This window comes from Lotus japonicus, chromosome 4, assembly GCF_012489685.1.
Source record: "Lotus japonicus ecotype B-129 chromosome 4, LjGifu_v1.2".
Lineage (NCBI taxonomy): Eukaryota > Viridiplantae > Streptophyta > Magnoliopsida > Fabales > Fabaceae > Lotus > Lotus japonicus.
In genome coordinates this window covers 43830593-43853002 of record NC_080044.1, presented here as the reverse complement: position 1 = coordinate 43853002, position 22410 = coordinate 43830593, and the positions used below count along the sequence as shown (strand labels likewise).

The 22410-nt window shown below is 38.1% G+C and overlaps 2 protein-coding genes across 2 annotated transcripts; both read left to right on the top strand.

Moving 5' to 3' along the window:
- Positions 1–5400: 5400 nt before the first annotated feature.
- Positions 5401–17291, top strand: LOC130710520 (lon protease homolog 2, peroxisomal-like). The gene is made up of 17 exons (XM_057559818.1): positions 5401–5659; positions 5968–6086; positions 6849–6957; positions 7323–7489; positions 8196–8287; positions 8604–8783; positions 8872–8955; positions 9567–9694; positions 9978–10179; positions 10266–10472; positions 11835–11965; positions 12323–12536; positions 13006–13308; positions 13511–13705; positions 15202–15447; positions 16493–16594; positions 16829–17291. Exons 1-17 carry the CDS (start codon positions 5553–5555, stop codon positions 16910–16912), a joined length of 2670 nt encoding a protein of 889 aa, XP_057415801.1. The 5' UTR covers positions 5401–5552; the 3' UTR covers positions 16913–17291.
- A 1783-nt stretch (positions 17292–19074) lies between these two features.
- LOC130713801 (putative invertase inhibitor) lies at positions 19075–19876 on the top strand. The gene has a single exon (XM_057563608.1). The coding sequence runs from the start codon at positions 19132–19134 to the stop codon at positions 19681–19683; it is 552 nt and encodes a 183-aa protein (XP_057419591.1). The 5' UTR covers positions 19075–19131; the 3' UTR covers positions 19684–19876.
- The last annotated feature ends 2534 nt before the right edge of the window (positions 19877–22410 follow it).

The following is a 22410-nucleotide window of genomic DNA, read 5'->3' as shown; positions in this document are numbered from 1 at the left end:
GCAAAGCCGGATTTTCATCCTGCTCTTGTTGTTTCTAACATTAGGAATCATATTCCTCTTGTACTTGATATGGAGACTGATCGCTATGGCACGTGGGCGGAAATTTTTCGCATTCATGCCCGTTCCCATCGGGTTTTGCATCATATTGTTCCTTCCACAGCCAAACCACCCCCGGCCGTCACTGACCCCACCTATGATCAATGGGCTACTTTGGATTCCATCGTCCTCCAGTGGATCTATTCCACCATTTCCCTCGACTTGCTGTCCACAGTCATGGAACCCAATTCCACAGCTTTGGCCGCTTGGGAGCGTTTGGCTGATATCTTCCACGACAATCAGAATGCGCGTGCAGTTGCTTTGGAGCAGGAATTCTCCGGTGTCCGTATGGAGACTTTTCCGAATGTCACCACTTATTGTCAGCGTCTGAAGACGCTTTCTGACCAGCTCCGGGATGTGGGTGCTCCTGTGAACAATCATCGTCTTGTCTTGCAGCTTATTTCTGGTCTTACTGATGCCTACAAGGGTGTTGCTACATTGATCCGCCAGAGCAATCCGCTCCCCACTTTTCATCAGGCTCGCTCCATGCTTACCCTAGAGGAAGCAGGTTTGGCTAAGATGAAGCCCGTTGAGCCTCCTATTGCCTATGTTGCTACTCAGTCGCGTGCCTCTGATGTCTCCTCCCAGAGCTCTGATCGTCGGTCCTCCAACTGTTCTCGTTCCCACAATTCTAAGGGTCGTGGTGGGAATCGCGCAGTGGCACCTCTCAGGGCTCCTCTCCTCCGATGCCTCCTCCGCCACAGTACTTCCCGTACCAGCATTGGGGATGGGCCCCACCTCCATGGGCTGTGCCTCCGTGCCCATACCCAACCTCTCAGTGGACTCGTCCCTCTGCTCCCCCACGGCAACCAGGCATTCTGGGACCGCGTCCTCAGGCTTATGCTGCTTCGGCCTCCCCCGTGCCCACTGACATTGCCACTGCCATGCACACTATGACGCTTGCTCCTCCAGACAGCACTTGGTACATGGACACTGGCGCATCATCTCATGTAGCGGCTTCACAAGGTAATCTCACGTCTTATTCTAGTTTGAGTCATCTTAATCAGAAACTGTATGTTGGTAGCGGACAGGGTATTCCAATTCAGGGTTCTGGACACACCACCCTACCCACCTCCCAAAAACAAAAGCCTTTAACTCTTTCCCATGTCTTGCACACACCACAAATTGTTAAAAACTTGATTTCTGTGCGACAACTTACTACTGATAACAATGTTTCTGTTTGTTTTGACCCATTTGGCTTCTCGGTTAATGATTTTCAGACGGGGATTCCACTCATGAGATGTAACAGCTTTGGCGACCTATACCCAGTCACTCCGTCCTTTCCATTTGCTGGTCTAGCTCAGAGTCTCTGGCACAGTCGTCTTGGCCATCCCAGTTCTTCTGCTTTACAATCTCTTCGTAGTAATAAGTTCATTAGTTATGAGCATTTTAATTCTAGCGCAGTTTGTGAGTCTTGTGTGTTTGGAAAACATGTTAGGTTGCCATTTGTGTCCTCTAATAATGTTACTGTGATGCCTTTTGACATTTTACACAGTGACTTATGGACTTCGCCTGTTTTGTCTTCTGCCGGTCATCGGTATTATGTTTTATTTCTGGATGATTTTACAGATTTCTTGTGGACGTTTCCTTTAAGTAATAAATCTCAAGTTTTTGAAATGTTCACCTCTCTGTCGAATCAAATTCGCACGCACTTTTCTCAATCTGTAAAATGTCTTCAATGTGATAATGGGCGGGAATTTGACAATAAATCTTTCCATGATTATTGTGCTGCTAATGGTCTTATTTTTCGCTTCTCCTGCCCGCATACATCATCTCAAAATGGTAAGGCGGAGCGTAAAATACGCACCATTAACAACATGATTCGTACCCTTCTCGCTCATGCGTCTGTTCCTCCTTCCTTTTGGCATCATGCCCTTCAAATGGCTACCTATCTACTTAATATCATTCCTCGGAAAGCTCTGTCTCATCTCTCTCCCACTCAACTTCTGTATCGTCGTGACCCGTCTTACACACATTTGCGAGTTTTTGGTTGTCTTTGTTACCCTTTGGTTCCTCCCAGTACCATTAACAAATTACAATTCCGTTCCTCCCCGTGTGTCTTCCTAGGGTACCCACTTCATCACAGAGGTTATAAGTGTTTTGATTTGTCGCACAGAAAAATCATTATCTCCCGCCATGTCATCTTTGATGAGACTCAGTTTCCCTTTGCCACCATGACTACCCCTTCTCCCTCCACATATGACTGCTTCTCAGATGTTATACATCCCTCTTTTATTCACCAGTGGACTCATCCATCCACCTTACCTGCGCCTAGCCCTACTCCTGCAGTCCCTCCTATCGTGACCACACCACCACCCCATACGCCCTCTTCCTCCTCCTCTGATTCCCTACCACCTTCTCCTTCACCACCTTTGCCGACTCCGCCTGTACCTCCTATCCGTACCATGGCCACTCGCAGCATGCGAGGTATCTACAAACCCAGAAAGCTCTTCAATCTTTCTGTCACCATTGATGATCCCACCATCTCACCTCTTCCCAAAAACCCAAAGCTAGCTCTTTCAGACCCAAATTGGAAATCCGCCAAGCAGTCTGAATTTGATGCTTTAATTAGAAATAAAACTTGGGATTTGGTACCTCGTCCTCGTGATGTTAATATCATTCGCTGCATGTGGATTTTTCGTCATAAGACGAAAGCTAATGGTTGTTTTGAGCGTTACAAAGCTCGTCTTGTAGGTGATGGCAGGGCACAGATTGCAGGTATTGATTGTGATGAGACCTTCAGTCCTGTGGTGAAACCGGCGACCATTCGCACAGTTCTCACCATTGCCCTCTCCAGGTCTTGGCCCATTCACCAGCTAGATGTTCAGAATGCCTTCCTCCATGGTGATCTACATGAGACAGTATACATGCATCAGCCCTTGGGTTTCCGTGACCGTACTCATCCTGATTATGTGTGTCGCTTGCGGAAATCTCTTTATGGATTGAAGCAAGCGCCTCGTGCTTGGTACCAGCGTTTTGCAGATTATGTCTCCACCATTGGGTTTCGCCATAGCACCTCTGATCACTCTCTTTTCATCTACAGACGAGGCTCTGACATGGCTTACCTCCTGCTTTATGTTGATGACATCATCCTCATCAGCTCTTCTCATGACCTTCGCAAATCTATCATGGCTCTTCTTGCCTCCGAGTTTGCTATGAAGGATCTGGGACCGTTGAGCTATTTCTTGGGCATTGCCGTCACCAGACATGCAGGTGGACTTTTTCTCAGTCAGAGTACATATGCACTTGACATTATTGCTCGGGCCGGTATGACCTCGTGCAATCCTTCTGCCACTCCTGTTGACACCAAGCAGAAACTCAGTACTTCTGCTGGTACTCCGTGTGATGATCCTACTTTATATCGGAGTCTTGCTGGGGCTTTACAGTATCTCACATTCACCCGTCCTGACATCTCCTATGTTGTTCAGCAGGTATGTCTTCACATGCATGCCCCCCACACAGAGCATCTGCTTGCACTGAAGCGCATCCTGCGTTATGTTCAGGGCACTTTACAGTTTGGTTTGAATCTCTATCCTTCTCCTATCGAGAAGCTTATTTCCTACACTGATGCCGATTGGGGTGGATGTCCCGACACTCGCCGGTCTACTTCTGGCTACTGTGTGTTTCTCGGCGACAACCTCATTTCTTGGTCGTCCAAGAGACAACCCACGCTTTCCGGGTCCAGTGCTGAGGCTGAGTACCGAGGCGTTGCTAATGTGGTTTCAGAATCATGTTGGCTACGCAACCTGCTTTTGGAGCTTCACTTTCCTCTTTCTCAAGCTACTTTGGTCTACTGTGATAATGTTAGTGCCATCTACCTATCAGGCAATCCTGTCCAGCATCAGCGCACTAAACACATTGAGATGGACATTCACTTTGTTCGAGAGAAGGTCGCCCGTGGTCAAGCACGCATCATTCATGTTCCTTCTCGCCACCAGATTGCAGATATCTTCACCAAAGGCCTCCCTCGAGTTCTCTTTGATGATTTTCGGACCAGTCTCAGCGTCAGTGAACCTCCCGCTTCGACTGCGGGGGTGTGATAGAATAGGAATATGTCAATTATTCCATATTTGTTTCCCTGTAATTAGGCTTAGCATTTATGTATTAGTCAACTATGCATTGTATAAATATTGTAACATTTCATCAATAATAGACACCCAATTATCTCACTCTTACAGATAGCTTAAGTGGTAATAAGAATCATAGACATATGAGTTGACTGAAGGAGATCCACATGCGACCACAGATCAATCCCTAGAAGGTGCAATTTTATCTTTCCGATGTAAAACAAAAGTGTGTTAGTGTCCTTAGTTAATCACTAATGTGTTTATAAACTATATATTAAATATATGCACAACCTAGAATAACTAGTGAGTCTTTTTCCATACAACCAATCCCCCCTCCTTCCCCAACATTTAGGTAGGATATTTATAATATTTTTTCATCATCACATAAAAGATATTCTACGAAAGCTATGTTTGGATACACATGTAAATGGACATGTGCACTTATTTTAAGATTAGATTACTGAACTCTTTTTGTAAATTAAGGTAAAAGTCTATTTATATTACATTTAGTCAGTCTAAACACACATTAAGTTGTCTTCTTTAAACTATTTTTAAACTTAATTTAGCCAGTTTTGTTTATATATACATATGAACAATCTTGAATCATTGATAGAAATGAAAGTAAGTTAAATTGCTGATGATAGAGAGTTAGAGACTTATGACCTAAGCCTACAAGGCCAAGTCAATCCAAAGCATATGAATAAATAAACTAATGTATTTTCATATTTTAATAAGTATTATCTTATCTTTTCTTTGTAAGATGATTTTAAATGTAAACCAACATGACTCATTTAATTCAATTGGTCTTATATATAAGATTAGCTTAAAAATTTAACAACCTCAATTTTATGCAATTTGATTTTGTAAGACATTAATTAATAAGTCTTTTATCCACACTTGAATCACACTCTTGAATAAATAAGAGATATGTTCGATGATTATATAGATAAAGAAGCGAGATATGAGCAAAATTAAACCTAAAAGATATGGAACTCTTTCACTTTTAGATGAGTATCATAGAAATTGCCATAATGCTTTTATGAAAATTAACAAAATTAATCAAAATAAAAATTCCTTTCAAAAAGAAAAATTAACAAAATTAATTATATTTTTAAATATTTGTCTTTCTTATCTTTCTGCAAAGTTAGAAAGAATTATAAATAAATTCTTATTAAATACTAGTAATAATAATATAATAATATATATATAAATACAAGTAAACTGAAAAATCAATGGAGAGAAGAAAACGAAGCTTGGTTACGTTCCTGTGTCTCTTGCGGATTTGGTTCTATATATTTAATTTCTCTTCTTGTTGAGGTGTTCGTCTTTTCACCCTTCATTCCCTTCCCTTTCCTCTCAGAAATCACACACTGATCCCGAGTTGCCACCATGGCTGAATCGGTCGAGCTTCCGAGTCGCTTGGCGATCCTCCCTTTCAGGAACAAGGTCCTCTTACCCGGCGCCATCATCAGAATCCGCTGCACTTCCCCTAGCAGGTACTAATTTCATTTCCCACAAATTTTTCAATCAATCGGCATATCAAGTTTCCGAACATGGATTTTCGTTTCATGATTTTGCACTTGTGTTTATTGATTGATTGATTGATTTGATACCCTTTAGCTTGTTGTGGTTAATTTGTGGTTTTTTTCTCGCTTTCATTTTTGGTAATTAGTTGTGTTGTTGGGTCCAAAAGGTGATGACTGATGCATAGGTTTGTACGGAGAAGTTTGAACCTGTATGATTTCTGAGTTTGTCTTTTAGCATTATTATGAAGTTTGACTGTTTGCTTGGCTAATGAATGTAGTGTGAAGTTGGTGGAACAAGAACTTTGGCAGAGAGAAGAGAAGGGGTTGATTGGCATCTTGCCAGTTCGTGATGCTGCTGCTGCTGAAATTAAGCAACTGGGTCCCACTGTATCTCAAGGTGATGATCAACTGGATTTTGCAAGTTAGTTTTGGAAGAACTTGATTTTATAAAATTGATTTTGGTTAAAAGTTATGTTTGGAAAGTTTTCCCTAAAAAGTAAGATTGTAGTAAAATTCAAGCATAAATGCCAAAACTTCATTTTATCACTTTGACTCAAGGTTCAGAGCACTGTTATCAAATATCTGCCATGGCGGGTTCTTGGGATTCCCCCAGGGCCAATGTCCCGCCTTAATCCGCCATCATTTTTTGTCAAATATGGCGAGTTTTCGGCTCTCCGCATCGTCCGCCATTAACTGCACTATGTTAGAGTATCCAAGTCCCCGAAGGATAGCTCAAGTGGTAAGAGCTAGGGACATAAGGGTTGGGTGGGGTGAAGGGTGAAGGGTCCCGGGTTCGAACCTGGAGGAGGGATTAATTTACTAACATTTCTAACAACTAACATTTGCCTATCAAAAAAAAAATGTTAGAGTATCCAAACATAAATGATTATCTGCTAAATCATGTTAGAGTAGAGTGAACATAATCTTGAAGGAAAAGGATGCTCAATTGTACTGTTTCACTGCATTAGGTGTAGTTGGTAATCCAACCATTAAAACTTTTTGAAACTTAGATTATATTATTGTAAAAAGTATAATATTCAGTGGTTGAGATCCTGTCCTGTGGAAAAGTCACTGGAGAGAATCCCTTCACAATTTTGAATGTTTAGGAAACTTATAAATTTGGTTTTCTAATATTCATTTTTATTCTGCTTCTTTGCAGGTGCAGGAACTGATTTTCTAGACCAAAGCTCAAAAGTAAAAGACGGTTCATCAGATTCTCATAAGGCTGATACCAAAAAGCAGAATGATGGTGTTCATTGGCATAACAGGTATAGCTCAAGTAAATAAATTCCTTTCGTGTTAGTTTAAGAATCTTAGATCAAATTGCTTGATAAAAAAATATACATTCTAACAGTTCATCTGTCCATCTGCAGTCCATGTAAAGATGTATTCGTTAAAGATTTTTCCTGATGTTTTTTGATTTGGTTTATTGTCCTTTTCTTCTTCTTCTTCTTCCTCATATTTTTTTTTGACTGAACTGATGGCTTCTCTTTTATATTTATACTTTCAGATTTTTATAATTGTAAAAGCTTAATTTTCTAATGCTGTATCGTAAATATTTTACTATCTTATGGATTTTGTGCAATATAAAATCTGCAAATCGAGGTTGATTTTAAAATACATTTGACTCCAGAGGGGTAGCTGCTCGAGCATTACATTTATCAAGGGGAGTGGAGAAGCCAAGTGGAAGAGTCACATACATAGTAGTTCTTGAAGGTTTGTGTAGATTTAGCGTTGAGGAACTAAACACAAGAGGAATATATCATACTGCAAGGATTTCTTCCCTTGAGACTAAGACTGGTAAGTCAATCATTTTTCTCTTTGGCATTAACTTTTGTGCAGGCAATGTGTGCGTGTACATATAGATATATAAATATACACACACACACATGCACACATATTATCTTTCTGGTTTCTGTGTAACAAATTTAAACAACAGAAGTTAGATAATAATTATAATATGCAAGAGTTGTATACCTGATAGTGATCTGCTCCCCCAGAAGTTTGATATTATTTTGTTATTAATAATTACATCACTATGTGGAGACTTATGCCTTCTACTTGATGTAAATATTATATATTACAGTGTTTTTTTCTTGCTATTAATGCATAGATCATTCAAGCATGAACACTATAGTAATTAGGCAACCTTTCCAAATGTATGACGATGTCTGAGAACGCTGTGCGAAATGTTGATCTGATATATATTTGAAGATTCATAGGATGCAATCACTCACTTGTTGGAAACGATGTTAAAGATCAGATAATGACGATAACATTAAACATTTTAATTGTATACCTTCTAATGAGGTAGGGGTATATGCGGGTTTAACTTGAAGTAGTTTGTTCTCTTTTTGTTCCCTTGTTTTCACTGACTACTTCGCCACATTTTAGGATTACGTAAAAAGTAAAAATGAATAACAGGGGAGCTCTGTTGATTTGATCACTGCTAAGATTTAATGCTTTTTTTTTAAGTTGTTGAGTTGCTTCTGTTTTTCTAATCTAGAGATGGAACAAGTAGAGCAAGATCCAGATTTCATATTGTTGTCTCGCCGATTCAAAGCAACTGCGATGGAGCTTATTTCTGTTCTGGAGCTGGTAAAGCTTGTAACTTGAACACTTCTTCTACATTGAATGAATAACTTGGAATTTCCATTTGAGGATTGAGCTTTAGAATCCTTATAATTCTGGTTTGATTGGTTGAATAATATCTTGCATTCCATGTTTGCTTATAATATTTTTAATACATACAATGATGCCTCTGCATTCTTCATATCTTGATAGCTTGTACATAGTCTAATTTTTTAGGTTGGGTAATGGACTTATGCTTTATAGTTATAAATTATTTATATGATTTTGGGATGCCATGTTTTCTTCGTTATATTTGTATTAGTAGCTAACATTTTGTTTACAGAAACAAAAAACTGGTGGAAGGACAAAACTCCTTTTGGACAATGTTCCAGTTCACAAGTTGGCTGATATATTTGTTGCTAGTTTTGAGATAAGTTTTGAAGAACAACTATCTATGTTGGATTCAGTTGACCCCAAAGTGAGGCTTTCTAAAGCAACTGAGTTAGTTGATAGGCATTTACAGGTAAGTAATAGAGTTAATGATGCTTGATGTGGGTTTGGTATTCTATTGCCTGTCTCTAATTCTACTCGTGTCTGTCTACTATCAACAGTCAATACGTGTAGCTGAGAAAATTACTCAAAAGGTTGAAGGGCAATTGTCAAAATCTCAAAAAGAATTTCTTTTGCGCCAGCAGGTTAGCTTTCTTGCTGCATTCTTTTTATATATTTGTTAAATATGAATATTCGCAAGGGTATATGGGCTACATTGATACAGATTATACCTTACTAAAAATAAATTACATGTTTCAAGCCAAAATTTCCAATGGCTACTAGCCTAGTATGATAGATGAAAAACCCCTCCACTAAGTATACCTCAGCTGAGCTCTAGCAATCATTTTGCTCTAATAGTTTAAAATGGAGGGTAAGGAGGTGGAGATGTAAAGGTGGCATATGGAGAGTGGGGTGAAAGATTCCAGAATGAATGGGGAGTAATAATACATATGGGGGAGGAGAATTGTAGAGAGGGGTATGGAAAAGCTGATGGAGGTTTGGGAGGGGGGTTGACTGCACATTGCAGACTTGTGTGTGAGTCATTCTGTTTTCCAGAGGGATTACCTCCTTTTTTAGGACCATAGCTCCCTTTTATCTGCTGAATAATATCCAGAATTTTCAGTTCCTACTATTGCAAGGATTTAGATAGTCTTGGCCATCTCTGCCGCAGAGGAGCATTTTACAGCTTTGTTTATCTTGTTATCTTGTTTGGAATTTTATCTAATTGAATTTTTTTGTGCAAAATATATTTCAGATGAGGGCTATAAAAGAGGAGCTTGGTGATAATGATGATGATGAGGATGACCTAGCTGCCCTTGAAAGAAAGATGCAAAGTGCAGGAATGCCACAGAGTGTATGGAAACATGCACACAGAGAGTTGAGGTACTTTTTTATGGTTTTTTTTATAGGCAAATGTTAGTTGTTAATTGTTAGTAAATTAGTTCCATCGCCAGGCTTTGAACCCTGGCCCTTCACCCTGCCAATCCCTCCATTTCCCTTTTTTATGGTAACATTAACATAGTTAAATATGATGATTATTGATCTTTGTGGGCGAATTACTTGCTATAGATGTTTGGTAAAATAATAAAAAACAGGGATTGTATCTTAAGTGATTTTACAACCTTGTAGAGACAATCAGTTCATTTTACTATACTTTATATCTCAGGAGGATTAAAAAGATGCAGCCTCAGCAACCTGGGTACAACAGTTCACGGGTTTACCTAGAGCTTCTTGCTGATCTTCCCTGGCAGAAGGCCAGTGAAGAGATAGAACTGGACTTGAGAGCTGCACAGAAGCGACTGGACAGTGATCACTATGGTTTAGTGAAGGTCAAGCAACGGATAATTGAGTACCTGGCGGTTCGCAAGGTTTCTAATTACCCTGTAACTATACTTGTAAGTATCTTGTGCTTGTGACATTTAATGTGTTTCTAATTTATGTATATGCGTGACAGCTTAAACCAGATGCAAGAGGTCCTGTGTTGTGCTTTGTTGGACCACCAGGTGTTGGGAAAACGTCATTGGCATCCTCTATTGCCGCTGCTTTGGGTAGAAAATTTGTACGCATATCCCTTGGTGGAGTTAAGGATGAGGCTGATATTAGAGGACATCGGAGAACATATGTTGGAAGCATGCCTGGGCGGCTTATAGATGGATTAAAGGTTAAACTGCACTTAAAATTTTGAACATTTCTTGTAATAGTGTCTGATGTGACATTTGCAAATACGTATTCTTTTGGTAGGTTTTATTTTTTTTATACACGGAATGCTTACATCTTCTTGTTTGCTAGTTTTCGTTCTAGTGAAAGAGACTTGAGAGGTAGTCAATATTAGGAGCAGGGAGCCGAAATCTAGATTCAAAATGTACCGCAATGAAAATGGCGATTCAGTTAAAAATTAAAATAGCAAGAGAGCAATACATACAAGAAGGTTCAGTAATTTTTAGATTCAGACACTGAAGAAGTGCGTTGTTCAAGAACAACAACTAGACTTTTCCGCTTTTGCCATTAGATTGGATGAGCTACACAGATCACATAATGCCATAATTCCCTATCCTGTGTCAAGTTCAAAGGTAGACTGCTTGATGGGTTGTTTAGAGTGAACTAATACATCTACGAGGAATCAATACATATGACTGGAGTGTTAGATCAGATAAAACTCACTAATTCCAAAAAGTATTCATTTGAAAAATTGAAATAAATAAGTGTTACACGTGTGGTAACAATATAGTAAAGAAAGATTTGGAAACAAGAACAATGTCATCCTTGGCTTTTGTTTCCATAAAAGATAACATTAGTGACACCACCACTTCCATGAGTCAGTTTTAGAAATCAGAATCAGATATAAAAAGAAATTGGAGAGTCTTGAGTTATTTTTCCCTCTTTTCTATTCTTTTTTGGTTCAGTTGTTCCTTTGTCTCTCGAAGGATGTTGGGTCCTCCTATCTTGTAGTTTTCATTTCTCATAACAATTTTTCATCAAGGAGAGAAAGACAACTTAAGTCGAAGGTGTTAAATGTTCATATGTTACAAATAGTTTAGTAAATTCATGTGGCGGAGTTCATTTGTTCTCATGTGATCATATGTTGTAAGGCTTCTTTTTTGTTGTCTAATGTATAAAATGCTTCAGATAGAATATGGAGGTCAATAAATAGTTTTAATTAGTGTAATCACGTGGCAAAGTTTTTAATTGTTTTAAGATCGTATATTTTTGTTTTTGCTTTGTAATAAATACCTTATCCATATTTGCTAATTATGTGTCTCATATGAAAAGGGGCAGAAATACAAATGGAGAAGACATTATCTCAAATATTAGCACAGTACTTCATAATAAGTATTTTAAAGCTAACTATACTGATTTTTTTTTTGGTTCTTTCTCTACACATTATAATACATACTTGAAGTCTGCAAGGGCAAGCAAAAAGATTGGACCTAACAGAATATAATTTATAAAATTTAGTTTCTTGCCTTTTCTTTTCCACTGGGGTCCTAGACTAATGGATACTTTTCACATTTGATCGATGTAGAGAGTAGGTGTTTGCAATCCGGTTATGTTGCTTGATGAAGTTGACAAGACAGGCTCTGATATTCGTGGAGACCCGGCTTCAGCATTGCTAGAGGTTCTGGATCCAGAACAAAATAAAACATTCAATGATCAGTATCCTACACTTTTAAAGATGTCTTCCCATAATTTGTTCTCCCTCACTGGTTGTGTTGATTTAACTGTTTGCCTCTTGGATGATTTGTTAAGGATAAGCCAATCCTAAATTAAGTTAACTCTCTTTTAGTGAGGGAATTGTGTTAATGTTCCGCATACCCATATACCTATTAATTTGTCAGAACTTTTTCCTTTTTGTTAATTTTGTTTTTGTTTATCTGATGCTCATTGCTGAGTTAGGATATCTTATCCTGCTTATTGTTGGCATCCTTTTTCTTCCTCACTAATTATGTTTCTTCTATTGTACGTATTTTTTAAAAAGAATTCCTTCTAAAGTTGTTCCTTAATGTTAGCTAGCTATTTAAATGTTCCATTTGATCTATCCAAGGTAGTTTTTGTGGCTACCGCAAATAGGATGCAGCCTATTCCCCCACCACTTCTTGATAGGATGGAAGTAATTGAGCTTCCTGGATATACACCTGAGGAAAAGCTACAGATAGCCATGCGTCATTTGATTCCAAGAGTTCTAGACCAGCATGGGCTGAGTTCTGAGTTTCTTCAGATTCCAGAGGTATTGAATTTTTTTTATATAAGAAGATCAGGACTGATGCAAATTTTCTGCTCATTCAGTGGAAGTGCATTTATTTTGGGTGCCATCTTGATTAAAGCCAAACAAACAAATACATCCATATTTCAAAGAAAAGGGGGGCATTTGATGCATTATTAATTTTACATATGTTAACAATTCAATTTTATAATTATCCGTTCTAGTTGAGTTCTTTTCTCAGTCTGCATAATCTTGGAAAACTAATGTTTTCTATGGTTTAACTTTAAACATGGATCATGTTTTTTGTTGATTGAACATTGAAAGTCTCTGTGTTTGCATTTCTTCATTCTACAATATCCATCGCACTCAAAGGATGCGATAAAACTAATAAAAACATATGAAGCATAATGGTCACACTGAAATACTTCATATGCCAATTGTACTATTAGCAAGCAATGTTGTATAGATTTCTAATTAAGAACTATTTATCTAGGCGATGGTGAAACTTGTCATTCAGAGATATACTAGGGAAGCTGGTGTGAGAAGTTTGGAGAGGAACCTAGCTGCCCTGGCTCGTGCTGCTGCAGTAAAAGTTGCAGAGCAAGAACAAGTAGTTCCATTGAACAAAGGGATGCAAAAACTCACTACACCACTTCTGGAAAACAGACTGGCTGAAGGAACTGAAGTTGAAATGGAAGTGATACCGATGGGTGTCAATAGTCAGGACATCTCAAGCACATTCAGGATTTCCTCTCCATTGGTTGTTGATGAAACTATGCTTGAAAAAGTGCTTGGGGTAATTGACATGCAATACTATGTTGTAATGCATTTTTACTTTATAGCTCTAATGCATTATTACTAGTGAATGAGTTGCCTTGATTATGATGTTATCATGAACCATTTTACATAATCAAATCATTACATAGTTAAATGATGATTAATTTGATGATATTCTAAAGTAGGAGCAAGGCCTAATTTGTCGGTATCATAAAATGCAGCCTCCAAGATTTGATGGTAGTGAAGCTGCTGAACGTGTGGCTACCCCTGGAGTCTCTGTTGGACTTGTTTGGACTGCTTTTGGGGGAGAAGTTCAGTTTGTGGAGGCTACAGCAATGGCGGGGAAGGGCGAACTACATCTCACTGGACAACTTGGTGATGTTATCAAAGAATCAGCACAGATTGCACTAACATGGGTAAGCAATCATATCTATTTGACTTTCGTCCCCTGCAAGGGGTTCCTTTAGCTTACAGATAAATTATTGAATTTATATAAGCAATAATCAATCCTCTAACAAGATATAATGCTGCCTCCCTCCCCTTCACCCTGGTGATAAGGAATAGGTCTTGTGTGTGTATTATTTTATACTTCATTATATTCATTTGACTTATTATGAGATGTACATTATTTTATTTATATTCATTTATCTTTATTGTTACGTGTATCATTATTTTCTTTTATATTGCATTATTTCTATATTATTTAGATATTTGATAACATGTACGCACACACACACAATGCACATATTATAGTGTGTGTATCTCGTAGATTATCTAATATCAATGTGTGTGTGTGTGATATCCACCCTGTTATCTAATATTTTTGAGACATCACTAGAGAGTGAGACACTCTAATTCTATACTCTCTAACTCAGTTAGCCACATCATCTCTTTCTCTAAAATATTCATTCTCTCTTAATTTTTTCTCACTCCGTAGAGCATACGCGCTTGTCTGCATCTGTTCTTTTAATTTTTCTTACGTTACATTCCTCTTAATGTTTTGCTTTTTGAAAATTGAATCCTAATGAATTTTAGACCAATTACGTAGGGTAATTCAATACCAGTCAGAGCAAATAAAGCATCTCCATAGCTGTAATTTTTTTTTTCAAACACAAATTATTTTTACTCAATTTGATTTTTAAATATATTAATATATTTAATTAAATAAAGAGTAAAATAAGAAGAAACATATAAATTTTTCAAAAGTATGGTTTGACTATATTTATCACTTACTGTTGATATTTTTTCACTTTTGATTTTGTTCTATTATAAATGTATAATTTTTTTATCTATAATTGTATAAATTTAATTATAAGAATTTGTGTTAATGTAATTACGAAAGTATATTACTTTTCCATATAATTTTAATACAAATAATAATTTAAACAGAAACCCGTGCATTTGCACGGGTAAAAGACTAGTTTCCACAATCCGTTGACCCAAGACCTGAAAATGAATGATCCAAGCTCCAACCCTGTATAATTTCACAGCCAACATTGGCAGCGGTATGTATTTTGGCCAAAAAAACACAAACACTAATCAACCAACACTATCATTTCCTATTTGGGTTGTTCATTTCATCCATGCGGAATAACATATATATCCAGTCCACTATAACATATATCTGCTAAAATGTTTTAGACAAACTTTGAAGATGACCTGTAAATCATGAAGACGGTTAGGCCCCAACATGGAAAAAGTGGCATTTTCTTTTACTATTTAGATTTAATTTGGTCATTTAGATTCAAGGATGCACAATATCCGTGTTACTGCTCATTGGCTCGTGTTTGTTTGGCTCGTGTTTGTTTGCGTTTAACACTTTCCATCTCAGTGTTATATGTGCTAGACACATGGATTAAATCAAGATTCATTACTTTCTTTTCTTGACTTTAAATAATTGATCTCCTGATAGGTAAGGGCAAGGGCAACTGATCTTAGGCTGGCTGCTGGAGAAGGATTTAATCTTTTGGAGGGACGTGATGTACATATACATTTTCCTGCAGGTGCTGTGCCTAAAGATGGGCCCTCAGCAGGTGTAACCTTGGTCACGGCTTTGGTATCGCTTTTTACTCAGAAAAGAGTGAGATCAGATACAGCTATGACTGGAGAGATGACGTTAAGGGGTCTTGTTCTACCTGTTGGTGGTGTCAAGGATAAGGTAATGTTATTTTGTCTTCATGACCCCTGTCCAATTTATTGAGCTAAGCCATGGGTCTTACAAGAACGAAATCAATCTTATGATACTAATAAATAGAACACTTGAAGTTGATCAATTCACATTTATATTATTTAATGATATTTTGCTAGATATATATATAAGTTAATAAGCTAATACACATAAAGGAATCCACAAAACTTTGGGATTGAAGGACATCACAGCTCTCTGCATCCTCTCTAATCTAAGGAAACTTTCATGAACCAACTATCCTAAAAGTTTAAGCTATTGGATGAAGACATTTGAATGGTTTTATATTATATTCTTAACATCCCCCTCATGCAAGAGCCCAATGGGATTGGAGCGTAGACAATGCACATGCCTACCTACTTTGTGCTGAAATTCAACCTTTTTTATTAGAATAAAAAGGGTATTAAGGATCAAACTCTAGAGTCTAGACCACTTGGTCATGGATGCTCTGATGCCATGTTAATTGACAGAATGAGTAATATATGATAGATACATGAAATACATGATAACATTGTTACCCTATTTACAATAATTACTTTACATAATTACAAAGGCTACCTATTTACTTTATTTTTAAAATAACAATGATCCAGTGGATGGAACTATGCTCTATTTACTTGTTTAAGTTCATAACAAGTTTATTTTGAGGAAAGAGTTGTCAGATATGTATCTTTGTTGAGATAGACATGCAAAAAATGGGTCTCTTTTGTGCTTTACGGCATTGTGAACTTGATTGTGAGGACGAGATGCCCATCAGATGACATGAAAGAAAGGTTTATATATATTTTATACCCAAAACAATAAAAAGAAAAAACTAACCAATCACCAAAAGAGAACTATGAACTCAGTCGGCCATTACAAGTGGAACTACACTACAAAATAGAATGCATTTGTACAGTTGATTGTACCTGGCTTTTAAATTCATTGATCGTATCTGAATAAACACTTCCCAGCTCCAGTGACAGTAAGATAAGGTTCTTAAAGGTGGCATAATTTGATTTTGGTTTAACTTTTACAGATATTAGCTGCACATCGTTATGGTATTAAGAGAGTTATCCTTCCTGAAAGGAACTTGAAGGACTTGGTTGAAGTACCATCATCAGTGCTGGCCAATCTGGAGGTAATTTTGCTTCCATGTTTTGTAGTATGGGTGCTCAGTTTTTTATGAGTTGTCCGTGCTTCGTACTGATTTAGACAAGTATTTGGTGTTGGAAGTTCTCTCTGTATTTTACTTTCCCACTTTTAACTATTGTATTTGGTTTTCTACTTTGTCATGATGCACAATCACGTCCATTATATCTTATCATCTCTGAAATGAAACACAAAATCACAGTCTCCTTTTTGAACTTGACAGATTCTGCTTGCAAAGCGAGTGGAAGATGTGTTAGAGCATGCATTTGACGGTGGGTGCCCTTGGAGACAGAACTCAAAGTTGTAGCAGCATCCTTGGCTCAGACCACATGTATCGATTCAAACATACGGTCCCATCCTGATCTGTGATTGTTGTGAAATTGGGGACTTGGTATATTGAACTATTCAACTGGTCTTCATTGAGCAGAACACAAGAAACCAACAATTTGGATGGGACCTGACAAGTCTATCTATCCACATTCCACACCAAACCACCACAGTTGTATTGAGTAAATATTTTAGCTTGAGACCAGCTCTTGTGGGAGGTGAGAGCAACTGCATCTTTTGCATGCTTCCACTAACGTCTCTGTTGTAAATTGTCTGTTTCTGTCCTGTCACCATTTTGTTTTCAGTTGTGTATAAATAATTAATTTATCTGAACAAGAGAGCACTTGCTCTTTCTTTAACGTGGTTCCGACTCCCTGTCTTGTTAGTCCTTTAGTTAAGAAGGTTGAGTTTCTATCCACACACACATATGTTAAACTGGTATAATGATAATAATTGATTCTCATAAAATCATACCTTTCTTTCTATTTTCATGGGATCGTTTGTCTTTGTTTTGACATGTATTTCACGTTTTCATATGAAATTAAAATCAAAAGAATTTAAGGCTTTAATAAGTTTTTGGTCCCTGTAAAATTTACTATTTTTGGTTTTGGTCATTTTGATTTTAACTTTTTATTTTGGTTATTCCTGATACTTTTTTCGTCCAAAAGTGATGCAAGTCCAACTCAGTGCGACATGTGGCTTATTTTAAATATTTTATTGACTAGGCAAGACACAAGGAAGCACACGTTGAAGTGAATGTCTTGCCTTTGCTCCTTTCTTCTATCTCACTTCCTAGATGCTCCCACCTGAATTCCCCTCCTCCCCTTCAAGCTTAACTGCCTCCACGACAAACCTGCCAGATTATCTCCCTCCACCATATTCACCATAGTTGTTGATGGAGACAAGCTCGTGATCATCATCTTCAGAAACTAGGCACATTACAGCCCCTCAAGTGAAGGTGTTGATGGCGAATCGATGTATAGGAGAAAGTCCTTCAGCAACGGGTGGAGACAACCACGATCATTAGCTAACAAAAGATTCTAGTTAAAAACAGCTTACGTCTGGTGTATCTGACCGTTGTCAAAGGCGTCACGGCGGGATTGGTGAATCAACCAGATTGGCAAACATTAAACTAGCTCTTTTTTTTTCTCCTCTTCGTCTTTGTCTTCTTCCTCTTCCCCTTGGTTTTCAATGTTCTTGCCATTGATTTTGGTAATGAAACTGTGTTTGAACTATCCAAAGTTTCAACTAACAAATATATTGTAAGTATTTTTTAAGCCTATCAACTTTCCCCACCTTTGACTATGATACCATCCCCTCATCCTAAATAAATTTTGGTAAACGAGGAGAGTGAAGGTATCTCTTTTTAGTCTCTCAAAAAATTCACTAAATATGACCCCGAATCTTTCATTGGATAATAGTATTTAAAAACTGTTTTAGAAACTATTTTCGAAAACTATTTTTTAAGAAAAAAAATGTTTGAATTAGATGTTTTTCAACATAAAAAAACTGTAATTTGAAAACTAAAAACTGAAATAGAAAATATCTTTTAACTGTTATGGTATCTTAGTTTTAAAAACCGAAATTGAGAACGGTTTCCAAAAGCAGTTTTCGAAAACAAACAGGTTTTTAAATTTGTAGTTTTTAAAAACAGAAATCAGTTTTTGAAAACTGTAAACAGACATACCGTTAAGTCAATTACTTTTTCTTCCTAGCTATTTTGTGGAATAATTATAATGTTTCAATATTTTAGATTTTTTTTATCAAACCACCAATCCTGATCTGAAAGTACGGCAGCATTTATATAAAACCAAAAACTAGTGTCAATTACGTCCCCATTCTGTTTGTTTTGTAACTATATATCCACTTTTCTTTTGCTTAAGACTCACATGTATGCATGCGTTACGTGACAAATTTTCCTGTTGTCCATTATACGTGCAGAAAGAAATTAGTACCAAAACAACCAAATCAGGACAGAGAAGCAATCACATAGAAACAGAATATTACCTTCCATTTGGCTTTTCCTAAAGCAAGTTTTTCTTGATCAATGAACATGCAGCATCAGATTCCTACCAAAATACCAGTTTAACATTCCTCACATATATAAATAAAAAAATTATAACACACTTTGCATCTATCACATTACAATAAGGTTTAAAGTTATATTCCATATCTCACAAACAGAGAAAAAAAACTACAATGAAGTTCTCCTTATGCTTAGTGGTTTTCCTTGTTCTCTTTCTCTTTGAATCCTCAAATGGTTCTAATAATCTTATCCTTCAATCTTGCAAAGAAGCCTCCAAGAGTGACCAAAATTTGAGCTATGATTTCTGTGTTTCATCCCTTAATGATGCTTCCAACAAGACCAAACTACCCTCAAACCTTGAAGATCTTGTGGGCATGTCAATTCAGCTAACCAAATCCAATGGAACCAACATGCTTCCCATCATTAAGGAACTCTTGAAGAATTTAACTTCTGATGATCAATATGTGAAGGCTTGTTTACAAGATTGCTTTGATCTTTACAAAGATTCCCTTTCATCTTTAGAAGATGCCGTGGTTGCTTTCAAGTCCAAGGATTTATACTCAGCTAATATAAACTTGAGTGCTTCCTTGGATGATTCTATTACTTGTGAGGATCAATTTAAGGATAAGACAGGTAAAACGTCTCCTTTAACATGGGAAAACCATGTTTACTTCCAACTCAATGTAATGTGTCTGGCTTTTGTCCAAATGTTAAATCAACACTAAAAGCATGATTAATAGATTATGTACAGTTTGTAGTGTGTGTGATATGTATAAAATTAATTTCATGAGCTTTACATAAGCCTGTTGATATATGTATATAATTATATAGTGTGTAATTTTTTTAATTGTTATTGTATTGAGATTGAAACGGTAAGTGTAATGCCCTTCATATATATATATGGAAGATTGGCTTTTATTTCCTCTGTTACTTTCCTTCTATATAAGGTTCTGTTCTGTACTAGGGCAAGCTTACGTAAGAGAAAGACAAAAAGTAAACCCTAGCAGAGCACTAAAATAGCAAAACTACCATAAAAGGAATATTCTCATTAATGCTGAAAAAGTTGGTTTCGTACAAGTGGATGACCTCCCCTTTTATAGAGGGGGTGGTCGTGATATGGATCTTTCCTATATTTGGGCCTGACAATCAGGGCCCAAATCCCCGTACATATAAGACAAATCCAAAGGAATCTTCCAGCTGGCTTGTGGGTCCATCACCTAAGGGAGGGCATTGAAGCTCGTCATGTTGCCTTTCCCGCCATGGCTATCTTCAATGGTTATTTGTTCATTTTGGGCGGGACATAATCTTCTTTATGTCTCGCCCAGTCCACATGCCCCCAAGACATGAGACTCGAGTAATTGAGTCGAAATGTCTTTATCATGTTACCCAGTAGTTCGCCTTTATTGTTTATTCGTTCATCGCCATTTTACTTTCGTTGTTACGTCGCCTCGCCACCTTTGTTGTCGTTTCAAGGATATGTCGCCATTAGTTATAACCGTCAATCAGGTTTTTTCAACTGACGCACGTATCCTTATTTTCCGGGATTTCGTCATCATTTGCAATTTTCAGTTGTGCGTCTCGAGGAGTAACGTCTTTTCGCTTCCTACCTTTTCGAATTTCAAATCCCAAAATCCCACGATCTTCCCCCATTCATTCTCTCTCCTCCTTTCTCTCTATAAAAACCCCTTTTCACTTTTCATTTTTCACTTTCTAAAAACTTTCGTCCTGAAAACCTTTTCACCGCAGCTTTCACTCTCTTCTTTGAACTCCGGTGAACCTTTTCTTCCTCCGGCCGTCGTCATTGCGCGGTGCTCCCCTATCGCCGACGTTCTCCTTTCTCAAACCCGCAGTTCTTCCCCTGGTTAGTTTTTCTCTTTCCTGAGATTCTTCGTTTACTTCTTTTTTCTCTGACTGTTCATCTTCTTTCTTCTTGACTCTGTTCATCTTCTTTCTTCTTTTCATGAAACTGCCTCGCATGTCTTTACCAAACGCTAGCCTTTCTTCCCTAGAACTTTCTTCGCCCTCTACGGAGGAGGAAGTTATCGCCCCTTCTATAATTGAAATTCACTCCTCGCCTTCTACCCATGATGATTCCGGTCCCGCCGGCTCTGTAGACTCAATTCTCTCCTCTAATGGAGATTTGTCTTCACCTGAATGGCGCTCTGACGTGCATTTAGTTGAAGATAAATGTCTGTTGCATTCTATCTGGGGCAGCGTTGGGAGCATTAATTCGCTTCGAATATCTGCTCAAGGGTTTACGAAGATAAATCCCGCCACCTCGAATAATGAAGATCATCTCTTGAATGTCCTCCCATGTGGCGAAGATGACTGTGTTCTGTTGCGTAAAGAACCAGCCGATGAATCGCCCGATTTCTTCTTTGTTTATGGCTATTTCTTCTTAGACTTGAACATCAAACTTCCTTTCTCGCCGTTTATATGTCACGTTCTTTCTTTTCTGAATGTGGCGCCCTGCCAACTCCAGCCCAACGCCTGGGGTTTTCTCCGCTGCTTTGAAATTTTTTGTGAACACTTGAGTTTCACTCCGACCTATCCTTTGTTCTTCCTGTTCTATAAATCAGTCACCACTAAACCTACTTCTGTGAAATGGGTTCCACTATTAGCCCGTAAGAACATGAGTCGGTTCACCGCCCTTAAAAGCCATTACAAAGTATGGCAGAAGAAATATTTTAAAGTTATGGAGTCGCCCGAAATAAAGAACCTGTTCCGAGATTCCGACAATAACCCCCTCTTCCCTTTTTACTGGACAAAGAACCCTCGCCGAAAAATATCCGTTTCATACGACGCCTTGGATGAATCTGAACAAGGCGTCGCCGATTACCTCCGCACACTACCAGTAATTTCTGGTCACGACTTGATTGAGGCGTCGAAATCCGGCACTTTAAATCAATTTTTTAGTAAGTTTATAATCTTTGTACGTAACTTCTTTTTCTTTTTGTTCATGTATCTCGTCTAATTGGTGTTTTCCATACAGCTACAATGGGAAAAGGCAAGGTTGATGCGAACCCAATCAAGATGAAGGAATATCTTGCCCAGTCTGCCGCGGCGGCGAAGAAGAGGGCCGCCGAAACTGAGCAGAAGAAGAAGAATGAAGGTACTTCGGGTTCTGACAACGTCAGGGACCCAAAACGTCAAAAAACTTCAGGTGCTGCTGGTGGCAAGCCTCTCCACCAATCGACTCTTGATTCAAAAAGTCGTCCAGCTGAGAAAAAGAAGGGACATGACAATGTCCCGCCCCCTCAACAAGATTCAAGCACGCTGATCAACCGCCCATCAACTCCATTTGGCCCGGCTGGCCCTAGTTCAGCCATTGGTGGCGAAGCTCCTTCCCCCTTGCTGAACTTGTCGGATCCTCACTTCAATGGGCTGGAATTCATGACCCGTACTTTTGACAACCGGATTCACAAGGACCTTTCCGGTCAGGGTCCCCCCAA